Source organism: Anomalospiza imberbis, chromosome 3 (assembly GCF_031753505.1).
Source record: "Anomalospiza imberbis isolate Cuckoo-Finch-1a 21T00152 chromosome 3, ASM3175350v1, whole genome shotgun sequence".
Lineage (NCBI taxonomy): Eukaryota > Metazoa > Chordata > Aves > Passeriformes > Viduidae > Anomalospiza > Anomalospiza imberbis.
This window is the reverse complement of record NC_089683.1, coordinates 81,061,309-81,075,815: the sequence shown is the minus strand read 5'-3', so window position 1 is coordinate 81,075,815 and position 14,507 is coordinate 81,061,309. Positions and strand designations below refer to the sequence as shown.

The 14,507-nt window shown below is 36.9% G+C and overlaps 1 protein-coding gene across 2 annotated transcripts in view; it reads right to left on the bottom strand.

Annotated features, from left to right (window-relative positions):
* SMYD3 (SET and MYND domain containing 3) overlaps positions 1-14,507 on the bottom strand; it is a 384,522-nt gene that overhangs the window by 332,198 nt on the left and 37,817 nt on the right. For both annotated transcript variants that reach the window (XM_068185376.1, XM_068185377.1), the window contains exons 2-4: positions 9,304-9,367; positions 2,364-2,471; positions 1,224-1,281 (exon numbers count right to left, since the gene is read on the bottom strand). In XM_068185376.1, coding sequence (XP_068041477.1) covers positions 1,224-1,281; positions 2,364-2,471; positions 9,304-9,367 — 230 coding nt within the window. The remainder of the gene's footprint in view (positions 1-1,223; positions 1,282-2,363; positions 2,472-9,303; positions 9,368-14,507) is intronic.

Below are 14,507 nucleotides of genomic sequence, written 5' to 3'. Positions count from 1 at the left end.
CAGTTTGTATGGAACAATCAGTTACAAAACAATCTTTGCCTACACTAGAAACAATTGCTGTACAGATGATCAATATTTAATTTTTAAAGGGAGACTCTTCCAGTCCAGCTCCTCCTGCAGCACTCTGCAATCAGCCACTGGTATAATAAAGACGCTTTCCTTGGATCCCAGCAGAGTAACAAAGCATAAAAGTCCATAGTCTAAATAATTTCAACTTAATTTGAAGCATCTGTTTTCCATAATCCTTTGTTACACGAATTGAGAATATCCATTGCAGAAAACCACTATGTTTTAAGTACCTGAAATCTATCCTGCCTTGAACTGAAATCTATTTGCTGCCTTGTAAAGGTCATTTGCCCTTGCAGTTTGGGATAAGGCAGCAGAATGTCAGGGTGTTTGGTAGTAAAATTAATACTATGTGTTGCATTTTTTTATGTTTATACAGGTTTTATTTCTAACTATACCAATTGATCAAGCTGCTTTGTAGCCAAAATTCTGAATAATGCAAAAAAACATTGAGGTAATCAAAATATTCACATTACTCTCCAGACAATCCCTCTAAACAAGATGCAAAAATGAACCAAGAATGTATTTCTTCCTAAGTCTTCAAGATGCCACAAAATATTAAAAAATTGTTTCCTATTTCAACATTTGCTCTGCTGAGACACTGTAATGAGCATCTTTTTCTACCCAAGAAGTTGAAACTTGTGAAGCCACAAAAGTAATAACTGCACAATTTAATCTTTTTTCTCTATTGAAAGGTCACGTAGAAGAAAAAAATACACATATCCCTTTTAAATTTAACTTTCTGTCCTATTTCTGGATGTTATTTTGAAGTTTTATGCCACAGCCCATAAGTATTAAAAAAGTAAAACCTCGGTGCAAAAATATATGTACTATTGTCTATGTATGTAGAAATATTGACACTGTATGTAGTCAGGCAGACATTGGGTAAATTAAAAAATGAGCATGCAAGATGTTAATTGTAAAATGCAAAAATAAAAATACTAAAGCAAAAAATAAGGAAGGTTTTGCTTCAAGACAACAGGCATGTTTTTCCTTGTATCTTTGAAATAACTGTTCTTTCCCACAGAGGTTTTTGTCTTTGATTCTGTCAGTCCACAGAGCAAACCTTCAGAAGGCAAGCTGCAAGAAAATCAGATGGTCCTTTCATAAAGCAGACCTTAGAAGTATTTCCTGAAATCTGGCTGGCAATTACTTACTCGACTGAAGATCGGAAAAAGAGTAGAGTCTCTCAGAAGAGCATACTGATTGTCTGAGCTGTAGAGGAAAATCAGATAATTAACACTCACATAGCATATTTTATCTTGCAAACACTCTACAAGACTGATTATTCCGTGTGATAAACGTGAAAGATAATCAGGTATGGCCAACAGCATCAACATAAATCCAGGACTTTGCATAAACTATCCTAAAAAACTACATTTCTTTGTTGTTATAAGACTTTCTACTAATTTCGAAATTTTTACCACTTTGGCAGCTTACCTTTAGTAACTTACTTTAGCTCTTTAGAGCATAATTGAAATCAGATTATGAGATTTGTAGTTTCAGAGTTCATGTGACTATAATTAATGCACAGAATTGCTAGGTACATATTTGCCCTTTAAAAACTATCATGCAAACTCTTCACAACAACGTCTAAAATAAATGTGAAATCATATTTTTTCACCTCAGACCACAACAAAGGCCTGCACTTTTATCCAACACAGACAGCATCATAGCAGGTTCAGCAAAAAAATTTGATTTACAGTCCCACACATTTATAAGTTGCTTAAACCATCAGAAAATTTAGTCCATATAAAGTAATCAAACTGTTGGGAATGCCAAACACCCAGGACTTCTAAGAGAGTTTAGAAAAACATTAAAAAAGGTAATTGCGATTAAGAGAATCCAACACGCAAAGCAAGGCATTATGCCCTCTAAAGAAAGGGCTAGTTGCCAGTGCTTCTGCCCTTACCACTCATTCAAACAACACCTAATGAGGCTTCCATTAGGTTAACAGAAAAGCACCAATAACTTCAGTAGTATTGAAGGGAAAACAGTGTCTTCCCTATGTTTTTCTTCCAGGCAGGAATAAGCTTAGAATGCTACCACATAACCATAGGAAAAGAAAGTCAATAAACATGTCCCTCAAGGTTAGTTATGTCTGTTTTGGAATCTCTTGATCCCTTCAGCATTTCTGCAAATTAATCAGTAAACTTGTAATGCAATTTGCAGTCTAATTTTTTTCAGCACTCCCAGTCACTTGAGCCTTGTAGTTCATAATTGCATTAAAAATGTAGAGTGAGAAAGCATTTATCAGAATTTGCTCCACTGAATCAATCTAAAAGAACATCACTTACTAGTTTAAAAACAATCCTTCCAGCAAGTCTGACAGAGTCTGGGGGAAAATTTGGCTCGATGCTCTTAAGACATTTGCATTCCTGCTTGTGGTCCAGCCAAGCTTCTTTCTATCAGGACATTTTAAAAAGGAAGAAAAAGAAAATTAGGTGCATTTTATTTTACATAACCTGTATCCTATTTTTTATATGTACACGCATATTTTATATACATGTAGTTATCTATAGTTTATGTATACACACAAACATGCTCAAAACAATATGCACTAATTTTCATTTGTTGTGACATGAAGCAGCAACAGTATGTAGCTGCTTACTTCACAAGATTGGAGAGAGCTAGAAAAGATGCTATCTAACATACACAAAACTCTAGGCACATGTTCACTCAGCAATCAAGACTGCAGAGGCCTTCAGAATCCATTCACTGCACTAAATACAGCTGCTCTAATGCAATGGTCAAGTTTTCAGTGCTGCAAAAACTGTCACCAAATATCCCTGAGCTGATAAGATATCAATGCCCACAGCTGGGAGGACTGGTAGCGATATAACAAAACAGAAGACAGAACCAAAAATATTTTAGTTACATATATTACCCAAACCTCAAATTTTTGCTTCACGGGCCACATTGATTAGAATAGCAGAGACAGACTAACACTTCCATAGCAGGGAAGAATCAGGATGACAAGATAAAGCAAACATTGAAATATCTCTTTTTTTTTTTTCCTCTACCAAGGAAGAGAAAGATCTTGTTGCACCAAGATTAGTGCAGAAGAGCAGCAAGAATGAGTCTTCAGCTAAAGAAATGTGTTGGAATAAAATTTCTGATCACTTTTTTTTCCCCTTTCTTCTGTCTCTACAAGTAGAAAATTCTGTTTACAATATACAAAAAGTCCAACATACTAGATATTTACACATTTTATTTGCATATTCACAGGTCATGTTCAAAGCCAGACAGCTGTTTCAAATAGTTTTAATGCAAATTAACAGAACAAGGCACAACAAAAATTTGCTACAATGAGAAGCACTCACAACCAAAGGGTTCTGAAGGTGACATTTTCTCGCAAATATGCAGTAAGAGAAAAAAAACATGAACCCAGAAGACCAGTTTCTGTTAGGTGAGTGCCACAGAGAAAATGATTGTCTGATGTTACGTACATGTTCAGCAATTAATGAAAAAAAAAAAAGAAAAAATGGCAGAGTTATGTGTAAGGGCACATCAGACCTGGAGATGCTGACGTGTGAGTTATAAAGATTCCAAACACAAGTGCACAATTTTTTCTAAGCTGCATTTAAGTGAGGGAATTGTTTCAGGTAACTAGGTTTCAGCACCAGTAGCATTTATTATATTTAATTCAGGATTTTTTCCCCTGTGGCTTACACATTATAAATAAATGGAACTTTTTATTTCTTTCAGATACATGAGAGATTTGTGATTTCATTTCTTTTACCCATAACTCTACAAGGCAAAAAAATGACACCAAGAAGGCATTAATCCAAATACAGTTAGTGTCACATGCTATCTGGGAAATAAAAGTTAAGTATTTAGTGCTGAATAAAATTATCCTTGTCTAGAAATAACAAAGTCATGCTTGTAAATGTCCAGACATCGTTCTGTGTAATAAAATTATATTGGCATTTTTATCCAACTTAAACTAAAAATGTTCCCAGGAGTAAGCCTTTACTGTCAAATTTTTTACTCTACATAAATGTTGCCCAGAATTTTAAACATGCTAGAGGTGACATCCAAATGATTAATAACTTACCCACCAATACAGCTGTAATGAGATTAAATATTCTGGACCACATAGCATCATATGCCATGTTTCTTTGAGAGCATTCCCACGTGATAAGAGTAGTTCAAACACACACCTTTTGTGAAATAGCACTTTGGCCAAAACTGATGGTAAAAAGGAATCCTTCTGATTCCTCTGCAGAAGGAGCTAGAATAGAATGGGGATTTTCAGTCATTTATTCTCAAACGGTCAGGGAGAGAGAGGAAAGCTCCAAATGTATTAAATATAATGAAAATCAACAACATTTCTTCTTATTATCCATACAACATGGATACAAACTACAGGACAATATGAAAACAGAGATCTGTGACCCTGGAGAGACCTACTTTTAAAGTCAGTCTCTAAAAATACTTATTGTTTGGACTTATGTTAGTATCACATTTCCTGGTGGAAGGGTTTTCTTAATTCTGTGTATCCTGGCTTTCAGTCAAGGTTTTTATATCCTATATCCAGCACGAGTATAAACACTGCAGTGCAGAGATGTGGCCACCTGGTATGACCCTTCTCCTCCATGCCAGGGAAGGTCTTCCAATTTCACAAAGATTCCTTTTTCCCCTGTTAGAAATGAACACTAATAGTAGGAGGCAAAGAAAGGCAAGTGAACAGTACACGGCAATACAAAACCCTCCTCCTCAAGGTTTCACTACACTTAGGAACTTGGAAAGAATATCTTTCTGTTTATCTCCTCCCAAAGCATTGTCTCTCCTTCAATCTCAATGTATCCCAAGTGCCAATCTTCAGGCTTCATCCAAGTGAAAATGTTGAGCACCCACATGGCTACAGAGATGGTGCAGCACAGAGCTCTTTACTGGTGGTAGCTTGAGAGTCTGCCTGCTGAACCAGCACCAGACCACTTCCAACACCTCCCTGCACAAGCCAGGATCACCACCTGCTGGCTCAGGTCATGCGCAAAGACCCCTCACAAATGCCTGCAAAGTCTTGCATATTTTCAGCTGAGTGATCTTGCCAATGCACATCCATTCTTTCACAGACATATGCTATTGCTGTCACCCTTTGGAGCCTGAATCTACAAAAGATCCTAAAGCAATGTTGATTAAACAAAGGTTTCCCTTGTCTTCTACGCAAGAGCACAAAAAATGAACACTTCCTGCAGATTAATGTGCTAATAAAAAGCTATTAAATACTAGAGCTGATTAACAAAAAAAAAAAAAAAAACAGGATATTTTCCCCATTGGAAGGTTTTGATCTGTTAAAAGCAAATAATCTATAATTTCCAAAGGACCGTTTGAATTTTCACAGAACGTCTTTTTTTAATTATGACATTTTACTTTTATAACATTATTTCAATAATATTTGATAATATCACATTCTGAATTCTGCCTGAAATTACTATTCCATATTTCAGGGATTATCATCTATATCATTGGTCCCCAATTTGTGGGATACACCATATAAACATTGTCGGGGGTGATCACAACAGTGATTATGAGGAGCAGCAGATGTGATAATCTTTCCTTTGGGGAGACACCCAGAAAATATAACATTGCTAGAAGGCAGGCAGTCCATGAAACTAGGCATCAACAAGTGGAAAAGGGGCTACAACAGGGAAATGCCAAATAGGGGCAAAAGCCAATGAGGTCTGAGTGAAAAAAAAAAAATTAAAAGCAAAAAATCTATATGTACTTGATCCTGAAAATCAGAATTCACTTGCAAAAGGTCAGCCCAAAGGATCTCTTGTGATATGTTCCAGTTTCACATTTCTAATATTTTTTAAATTAAAGTGGTAAAAGTGAAAACAGCTTGAACTGGCCTGAAAAAGAAAAATAATGGAAATTTTTTTTTTAACTTGGAACAACTCACTCATAATCTTTAATAGTGAGATTATGGAGATTAGTAAAAAAATGAGGATTCTGATATGCATAAAGGTGTTTTTCAGGAATACCAGCTCTGCATACATATTCCCTTAGAGGATAACTATTCTTCTCACTTCAAGTTCCAAAAAGAGAGACATTTCCAAATACTATTACTTCTCCTTAAGGTTAGCCTAAAGATAGCTTTTTGTACCACTTGACATTTTAAAACAAATGAAGATGTTTATAAGATATTTGCAGCTTTAAAAATGGCTCTTTTTGGTACACTCTGAAATATAAATCCCCTGTTGCATTTACGTTGAAGTTTCTTTCACAAAATCCACCTTTATTCTAGACCCAGTACACCTACTGAGATTAAACTTTTTGAAGTCATATTTTTATATTAATTCTGTTTTCATATAATGTATTGATTACAAAACTCCAGAAAAAGTACAGGTTTTAAGCCTAAGTGTTTTGAGTTGCAGTATCACACATTCAAAAATAATCAAATCATTCTACAACTAAGTGTGAACTGCAAATTCAACTGCATAATTTGCACTTCAATGTTATCTGTATTCATAAAACTAAAAAGTCCTGTTTTCCTAATATTCATTTTCTTAAAATGTGCAAAATGCAGTTTCATCAATACCCTGCTGTTTATTTGTTGACCAATTAGTTCAATTAGAAGTGCACATATTAATGAACTGCACTTAAGTTACAGAGGCTAAGTAGGGCACAAAGCATTTGGTTTAGCTTTCCTAACAGCTGCTATAAAACTAGAGCAGCACAATGGTTTAGCTGGCTTATTAGAACAAATATGAATCAGAGGACAATTCTCAAGAGCAGAGAGATCTGGTTGGTCTCAGATTTATCTGTACCACCTGTTTCAAGTCATCAATCTCAATAAATTCACTGCTTTGACTACAAAATAACTTCTTTTTTCCTGTTACTATCGCTACCGAATATCACAGGATATTACATATATTAATTAAATTATAATTTATTTACATAAACAGTTCAAGAAACTACATAATTGCAACTACACAGCATGTTAAGTGCAGATTACTTTAAGCATCAGTAGCCTGTCTCACTGAAATCCCTACCTACAACTATGGATGGCTTCATGCATGCGAACCCCAGAGCTGGAAGCACAAAACAAAGACCCTCAAGATGGCTTCAGGCTATCCCTTATGAATCCTTGAAGAATGTTCACACAGTTGTGCAGAAGCAAAAAGGAAGCTCCAATTCCTACCTCCATTGCCTCTATATCTAAGTTGAACAGGTTATTGCATTACACCTTGCAGATTTGCTTCTGCAGGTCAGTGCCAGCCGTCTCATTTCATATTAGAGACCTGCCAACAGAAGTTTTAACAATGACTATCTTAGAAGACATTTTAAACTTACCTTGCATATCCTCCAATCTTTTATAGTCTTTATGGCCATGTTTTCCTTATGATCTCCCATAATAAATCTACCTGTGGCATTATTATTGATGCTACAGTAAGCACCTAATGTACATTGCACACATTTGCCATATGATGAATCAAAATGATAGATCTTCCTCTTTTCCCTCTCCATATGTTTTAATCCCCAAAAGGAGGGATTTATGGGCTCTTGAGAACACTACAGATATTAAAGCAGAATTGTTTATAGAAGCATGTGATACATGACAAGATTGGCCCTGAGGAGAAACACTTGGGGGTGCTGATTGACAAGAAGCTCAACCCAGCAATGGGCACTCTCAGCCCAGAGAGCCAAACATCTCCTGGGCTGCATCCAAAGCAGGGCAAAGGATTCTGCCCTTCTGCTCCACTCTGGTGAGACCCCAGCTGGAGTCCTGCCTTCAGCTCTGGGGCCCTCAACACAAGAAGAAGATGGAGCAAGTCCAGAGGAGGGCCACAAGATGACTGGAGAGCTGGACCACCTCTCCTATGGAGACAGGCTGAGAGACCTTGCAGCAGCCTACCAGTACCTAAAGGGGGGCCTAGAAAAGAGCTGGAGAGGGACTGTTTACAAGGGCATGTAGTGGAAGGACAAGGGGGAATGCCTTCAAACTGAGAGTATACTTAGCTTAGACATTAGGAAGAACTTCTTTATTGTGGGGGTGGTGAGGCATTGGAACAGGTTGCCCAAAAAAGCTGTGGATGCTCCATTCCTGAAAGTGTTTGATGACAAGTTGAATGGCATTCTTTGAGCAATGCTTTGAGCAGTCTGATCTAGTGGAAGGTGTCTGCTCACAGAACTAGATGATCTCTAAGGTCCATACCAACACAAACCATTCTATGATGCTTTCATTCTATGATCTTTGGAATGTCAAAGACCTAATTTAAAAAGTTACGGAGTATTACTGGTAGTCTACTTTGACCAGTAGCTGCTTTTCTTCATTTTTCTCTATGTAGGAAAAGAAAAAAAATTACACACACATATCCCCCCCCCAAAAAAAACCAACCACTACCAACTCTCACCCTCCCACCAAAAATAAAAAAATAAAAAAAAAAAAATCAAAGTGCAAAACTATGACAAACTATTTAAAACTTCAAGTGCTTTATAAGGCAATCCTCTATATCAAGCCAAATATAAAAGCTGAGATTTTAGGCCTTTAAGAACTTTCCACCTTTGAGAAATATTTCATAGGGTAGAACCACAGGTTAAGTCAGGCTGCATGGATCTATGGAGATCCCTAGTTGCAAAGCAGGTTCAGCTCTGGGGTCAGACCCAGCTCAGAGCTTTATCCAGTAGAGTCTGCAAATCCTCAAACACAGAGATCACAGAAACACCCTGGCCAGCCTGTCCCACCTCTTGGCTGTCAAGAGCTTTTCCTTGTATCCCATGTGAACCTCTGGTCTTTCTACTTAAGCCTGTTGTCCCTTGTCCTCCTGCCAATGCACCACTTTTCTTCTTGAAAAACTCCTGAGATGCAGTTTTCCTTAACGCCTTCTCTTCTCAACAGATTCTTGACCCTTATTTCCTCTTAAAAAACTGGAATATAGAATTTACCATTATAAAAAGTACTCCTGAAATACTAATTGTTTTACTGCAAAATTGACTTAGAGCTTCCAGTCTACAGACAAGCTTAGGAATTATTCCTCCCCCTCTCACCAAGTTCAAACACCACACATTTCAACTTATTTTTGTCTTTTGTACTTATCAGAATCTCACATTTGTAGCTTTAAAAATACTCAAATAAAACAAGCCAGCATGTTTACCCATCCTGTCCAAAACTACAAATAAATTACAGTGTGGAGTTATGACAACATGCAAAACGTATGGAAACTGTGTAAAAAAAGTCTTCAAACACCTATTTTCCTAAACCCTTTATAGCTGTTATTTTTATCTTACCTGACAAGATCTACCACAGTACTTAGCAACCTTGCACTGAGAGCACCTGTGCAGATTTTCATTCCTGTTTAGAAAAAACATAAATACAAAGGGTTATAAATACAGATGGAGTTTTGTATTTATCCTTCTTATCTAACTAGCAATCTCCAAATATTACAAGTCACAAAAAATCTTAAAAACAAGAATAGTCTAAAATGCACTACAATGCAAGAAAAAATTGTACATAGTTATGTTCAAAGCTAGAGTCACAACCCTTTACTTGTGTCACTCAGCACCTCTGGGGCCATTTTGGATCAACAGGAAAATTATCAAATGTGCTTTTGTCATGTAGCTGTAACTCTGAGGAGTTTGATTTTGTAGATAACACCATAATTAGAGCAATGCAATACAGCTAGCTTATCTATTTACTACCTGAGCCTTGTCTTAAGCAAGCAAGCATCACTATCTGTCTTAAACAAGACCTTGTTTTGAACCTGTGGCTGTGACATCAAATTTTATCTTTATAACACAGTCCAAAGTTGACATACAAGCAGAAATTTCTATTCTAAGAAAACACTTCTGATCAGTGGACAATGAAAACAAAATAAAAATTCATGGGGGAAGTATAAAAATCCAACAAACACTAGAAAGAGAACTACCAGATCTAAACGTTACAATCTAAAGGTTAAAAGCACCTCCTGACTTGTAGTACTGTTTTCTGATACTGCCTTAATTTAGCTATATGACTGAAGAAAACATCATTGAAGTTCTGTATATTTTTAGACAGTAAGTAAGCATTTAATGTGAAAGCACACACAGAGCAAATCTTGTACCTCAAATATATAAGAAAGATATTTACTTCAGGTAAGTAGAAATAAGACAGATTTTAAGGCTTCCTCTCCCTTTCATTTTCCTGTAGAAGATACTGAACATGATGTGTTATTCTGGTAACACTGCAAAGCATTCACTTTCATTTCTTAACATGCAGGCTGCTTATGTGAGTTATGGTCATTCATTAGGCTGGGAAAACAGTATATTGTTGTTTTTGTTGTTAAAACCAAAGGCAGGCAATTTACATTACAGACAACAATTATCTGGGCTCTGTGGACAGCACAACCCTTACTACTTCCCCCCAGACCTCCTCCTGGCCACCCCTCTGATCTTAGTGAAGAACAGGTACCTCACTACGTGCCACTATTCCCTTTGTGAGCTGCACAGGGCTGAATATGGCTCACTTATACCCAATAAACTATCACCAGGAGTTATTCCTCAGTACCCCCTTCTCCATTCTACAAGGCAAGGAAAGAGGTCTCAGACATGCCACTGTCCCCTTCTAAAGATAATTTTATTAATGGTATCTTTATGTTGGTATAGTGTTTTACATTTAGCTGCCTCAAATTTTATTATATAGATTAATTCAGCTTTCCAATTTAATTGGTAAATAACTGTCTAAAACAACCCATTTCAAATGGAAGGGACAAGTTTAAATGATCAGAGGAAGGACTTTACTTCGCAAGATCCCTGGTGTCTGCACATCAGTCCCAGATGTGCTCTTTTCACTTGCACTTCCATCTGATGCGATGAAAAGATGTAATTTGCTGTTTCTGCTGTCACCAAAAGAAAACTCCTCTGCTATTGTCAGCCATCTAGAGACTGTATACAATAAAGTCAAATTCCCAGACCAACTGCTTTACAACGTGACCTTCTCTACTTACACCACTCAGTTGTTTCCAAATCTTCATTACTCTGGGTGACTTCAAAAACGTAGAACACTATTCAAAGGCCACACACAAACCAGACAGAACCAACATGCCCACAAACTTCAATCTAGAACTTCTGGATAAACAATGTAGCCCACTTATTTCAGCTATGATGCCAAAACTGAAGAGTACAGGCATAGCAGAAATACCATGGAGCATCCATCCTCTAGCAAAAACCAACTTCCCCTTTCCCTCAGGTCCCACAAGTGAGAACGGTATTTTGCTGATATATCAAAGTTTTACTATGTTTGAATTATTAAAAGTAAGAGCTGATGCATTATCTTAGGACTCTTATAAGCATTTGGGGAGTTTAGACAGCTGCATTGGTCAAATATAAAGAAGAGCATTATGAACAATTCATTAAAATCAAGTAAAAATATTTTCACTTGTACTGCATAAAAATCCCTATTTTGTCACATTATATTTTGTAGGTATTCATACTAACTACCAGGAGAAAAGTAATTTATAAACATTTCAGATATAAGTAGATGTTTTCCTACAGCATTCTTTACCTTCCTATCTGAAAAGCCAGCCCCTGAGAAAGAAAAAATAGCAACCGTTGGATTTCTATAAACAGAATCTAAAATCTTGTACATGTACAATAGGTTTTCGATTTTAAGGTGCAATGCCTGAGGATGATTCAGAGTTAGAAACAAGTGTGAAATCTTCATTTTGCCAGCTGGGGAAAGCTGCTTCATCTTCAAGGTTGAGCAATGACACAACCTTAACCACGTTCTGGTAGAGGAGGATATAGTCCACAATTTAGATTAGAAGCTCGGGCAAAAACACTTTGAAGGCAGACTTTGTTTGTTCTACATGTTATTCACCAAAACACAATAATGAGTTCAGAGTCTGAAAACAAAGCATGTGCAATTTTAGTCCCAAACACACTGAAGTACCACATAGTCCCAGCAGCAACAGGCAAGACGCAGATTTCCAAAGCAGAGTAATTAACATTTTGTGGAAGCTGAATTTAAATGAATCAATATCCACAACAATCAGAGAAGTCCTTCCTACAGTTTTCACATTCTTCCATGAGAAGACTAGATGCAATAACCTTAACACACTGCAAGGATACGTAGCCTTGGTATATTTCTTGGCAATTTTCCAAGAGATGCCAGGATTTACTGGAATCATTAGTGTCAAGTCACCAACACATATTCTATCTTTCTTTTGTAACACAATGAGCAGACATGCTGCCACAAAGCACCAAATTCCCTCAGCAAGCTCAGAAGCTTCAATACCTTACGTTAATATTTCCTTTGTATCCTTTGTCCCCAAGGGTGAACGATGCTGCAGTAACAAACACATAGACAAAAATCTAAGCACCACTCAAAGCTGGATTTTTTGTCAAACTGACACTTCAGTCAGAGTATTTGAATAAGGTGATTCCCTCCTGGTGCCATTTAATGAATGAATTATCCATTCATCTTTGAGATTTATTTGAATGACAAGTAGATGTAGAATGCCCGTCAGAGAGCTGAATAGTAAAGCTGCTAATGAAATCATAGCCTTCTCTTCCAATCCTTCTTTCCCCTCCTGGAGCAAAAAAAGATTCCTTTGTATTAATAACATCTCTGGATCGTGCTACATAGCATACTAAGTGCAAAACAGCATGATCTAAAGCACTAACTCTTAAATCCTTTACAGTCAGATTCATGTATTCATATATAGAGGATTTATGTATTTTAGGACATTTTAAGAAGTAAGACAGTTTTCCCTGGTATATTTCTGTCCTTCTCGACATTTTATTGATGTCATAGGCTTTATTAAAGGAATTTTAAAGTCACTGTCAGATACTCCCATGCATTTCTTATTACCTGTAAACTTCACCTAGAGATAGTATCAGGTCCCTTACAAGGTACCTACTGCATCTCACCTAATTTTACTAATTTCATGGATGAGAAAATGCACAAAATTTGATCTAATGGATCAAATTTTACTTTAATCTCTAAAAAGGTTTCTGCCGCAACAAAAAAGGAAATATGTAGCAATTAAAAATACATTATTAATTTTCCAACAGAGTGTAAACAAGATTTTGCAAATGACTACAACCCCTCACAAAACAATAAGCAAAAGTGAGCATCTTGGCTTGTACTAAAACAAACAGCCAAAACCAAAAACAACAACAAAATCCAAAACCCACATGTGTAAAGTAAGCAGGGGTTGTCAGCTGATCTCTAGCATAGTCAGGTTAAGAATCTTTCCTCTAAGGAATTTGGTTATTGCTAAATCTTGTCATCATCATGGTCTACAAACACTGTTCGTCTAATCAGCTCTTCCTATGTGTATTGAGAAGGCAGAAGAGCAACACCAAATGCAGAGGTGGCTAGAAGAATTTCCAGGAGATTGATATGGACAGGAAACAAAAGAAAACTTATGAGAAAGGGAAAAAACAATTAAGACAGCTCGACTGGAATTGTCCCAGTGGACACACCCTCCTCAGAATTTTTTTTTTCCTTTTTTTTTAAAAAAGATTAAAATCTAAATAAGAAGGTGAAGAGGTTAACAAGGGTTTGCCTGGACTATCAGGACCTATCAGAGCCACACCTGCACTCACATAACTTAAAAAATATGTGCACTTTTAAAAACATCACACAATACTTCTGCTTGCCAGGAAATGGCCTAATAAATTTCCAATACCACAACAAAGTCAACCAAATACAATTAGACTACTTAATTTATAATGGAAATGCATCTACACTTCTCTGCTGATTGCAGGCTCTTGACTTTTCAGCCCTACTCACAAGACAAGTGTCAGATATAACAGAACTGATTACCAGACTGTGATCAACATGCCTTTCTACATAGTTTATTCACACTTCTGCTTCTGCCACATCTTGCAGGAAAACAGGACTATCTCACACAAAACCCCTCCTGCATTTCTGTTGTTGATATTGTTTTTCAGTTAATAATCCTGCCCTGTATACATGGATGAAAAGAGCAGCTCTTTCCAATGCTTGTCAAGCTAAACTAATTTCATGAACAAATTCTTAGACCTTTGCAATTCAGTCAAGCCTGTCAAGTGCATAAAGTCTTCTTGGATTTTCTCAAGTATGTGCATTTCAGGCCTGTCACAAAGTGAAAGCAATCAATTCCTACAGTAAGCAAAGAAGTCATTCATCATTTTAACTAATATGCCTCTGTCTTCTAATAAAAAAAAATAAAGTTGTGAAGAGCAAACAGTCATCTTACATTTGGTAGATTTGAGAGCACAGGGGTTATGTTAAATGTAATTACAGCTTTCTCTCCACACCTATCTCCAAATAATGAGGTGTAGCAACAGAGTTGGTCCTCAGCTGCTACTCCACTGCTGACTCACGTGGGCACCAGGCACTGAGGGGAAGATGGCTCTGGGGACAAGGATGAACAGTGCTGAGGGCCAGGCAGCACAACCTGGGGCATAAGCATCTGTAACATCCCAAATCTAAGCCCTGGGCAAGCAACTCTGCAACCAGTGAGTTG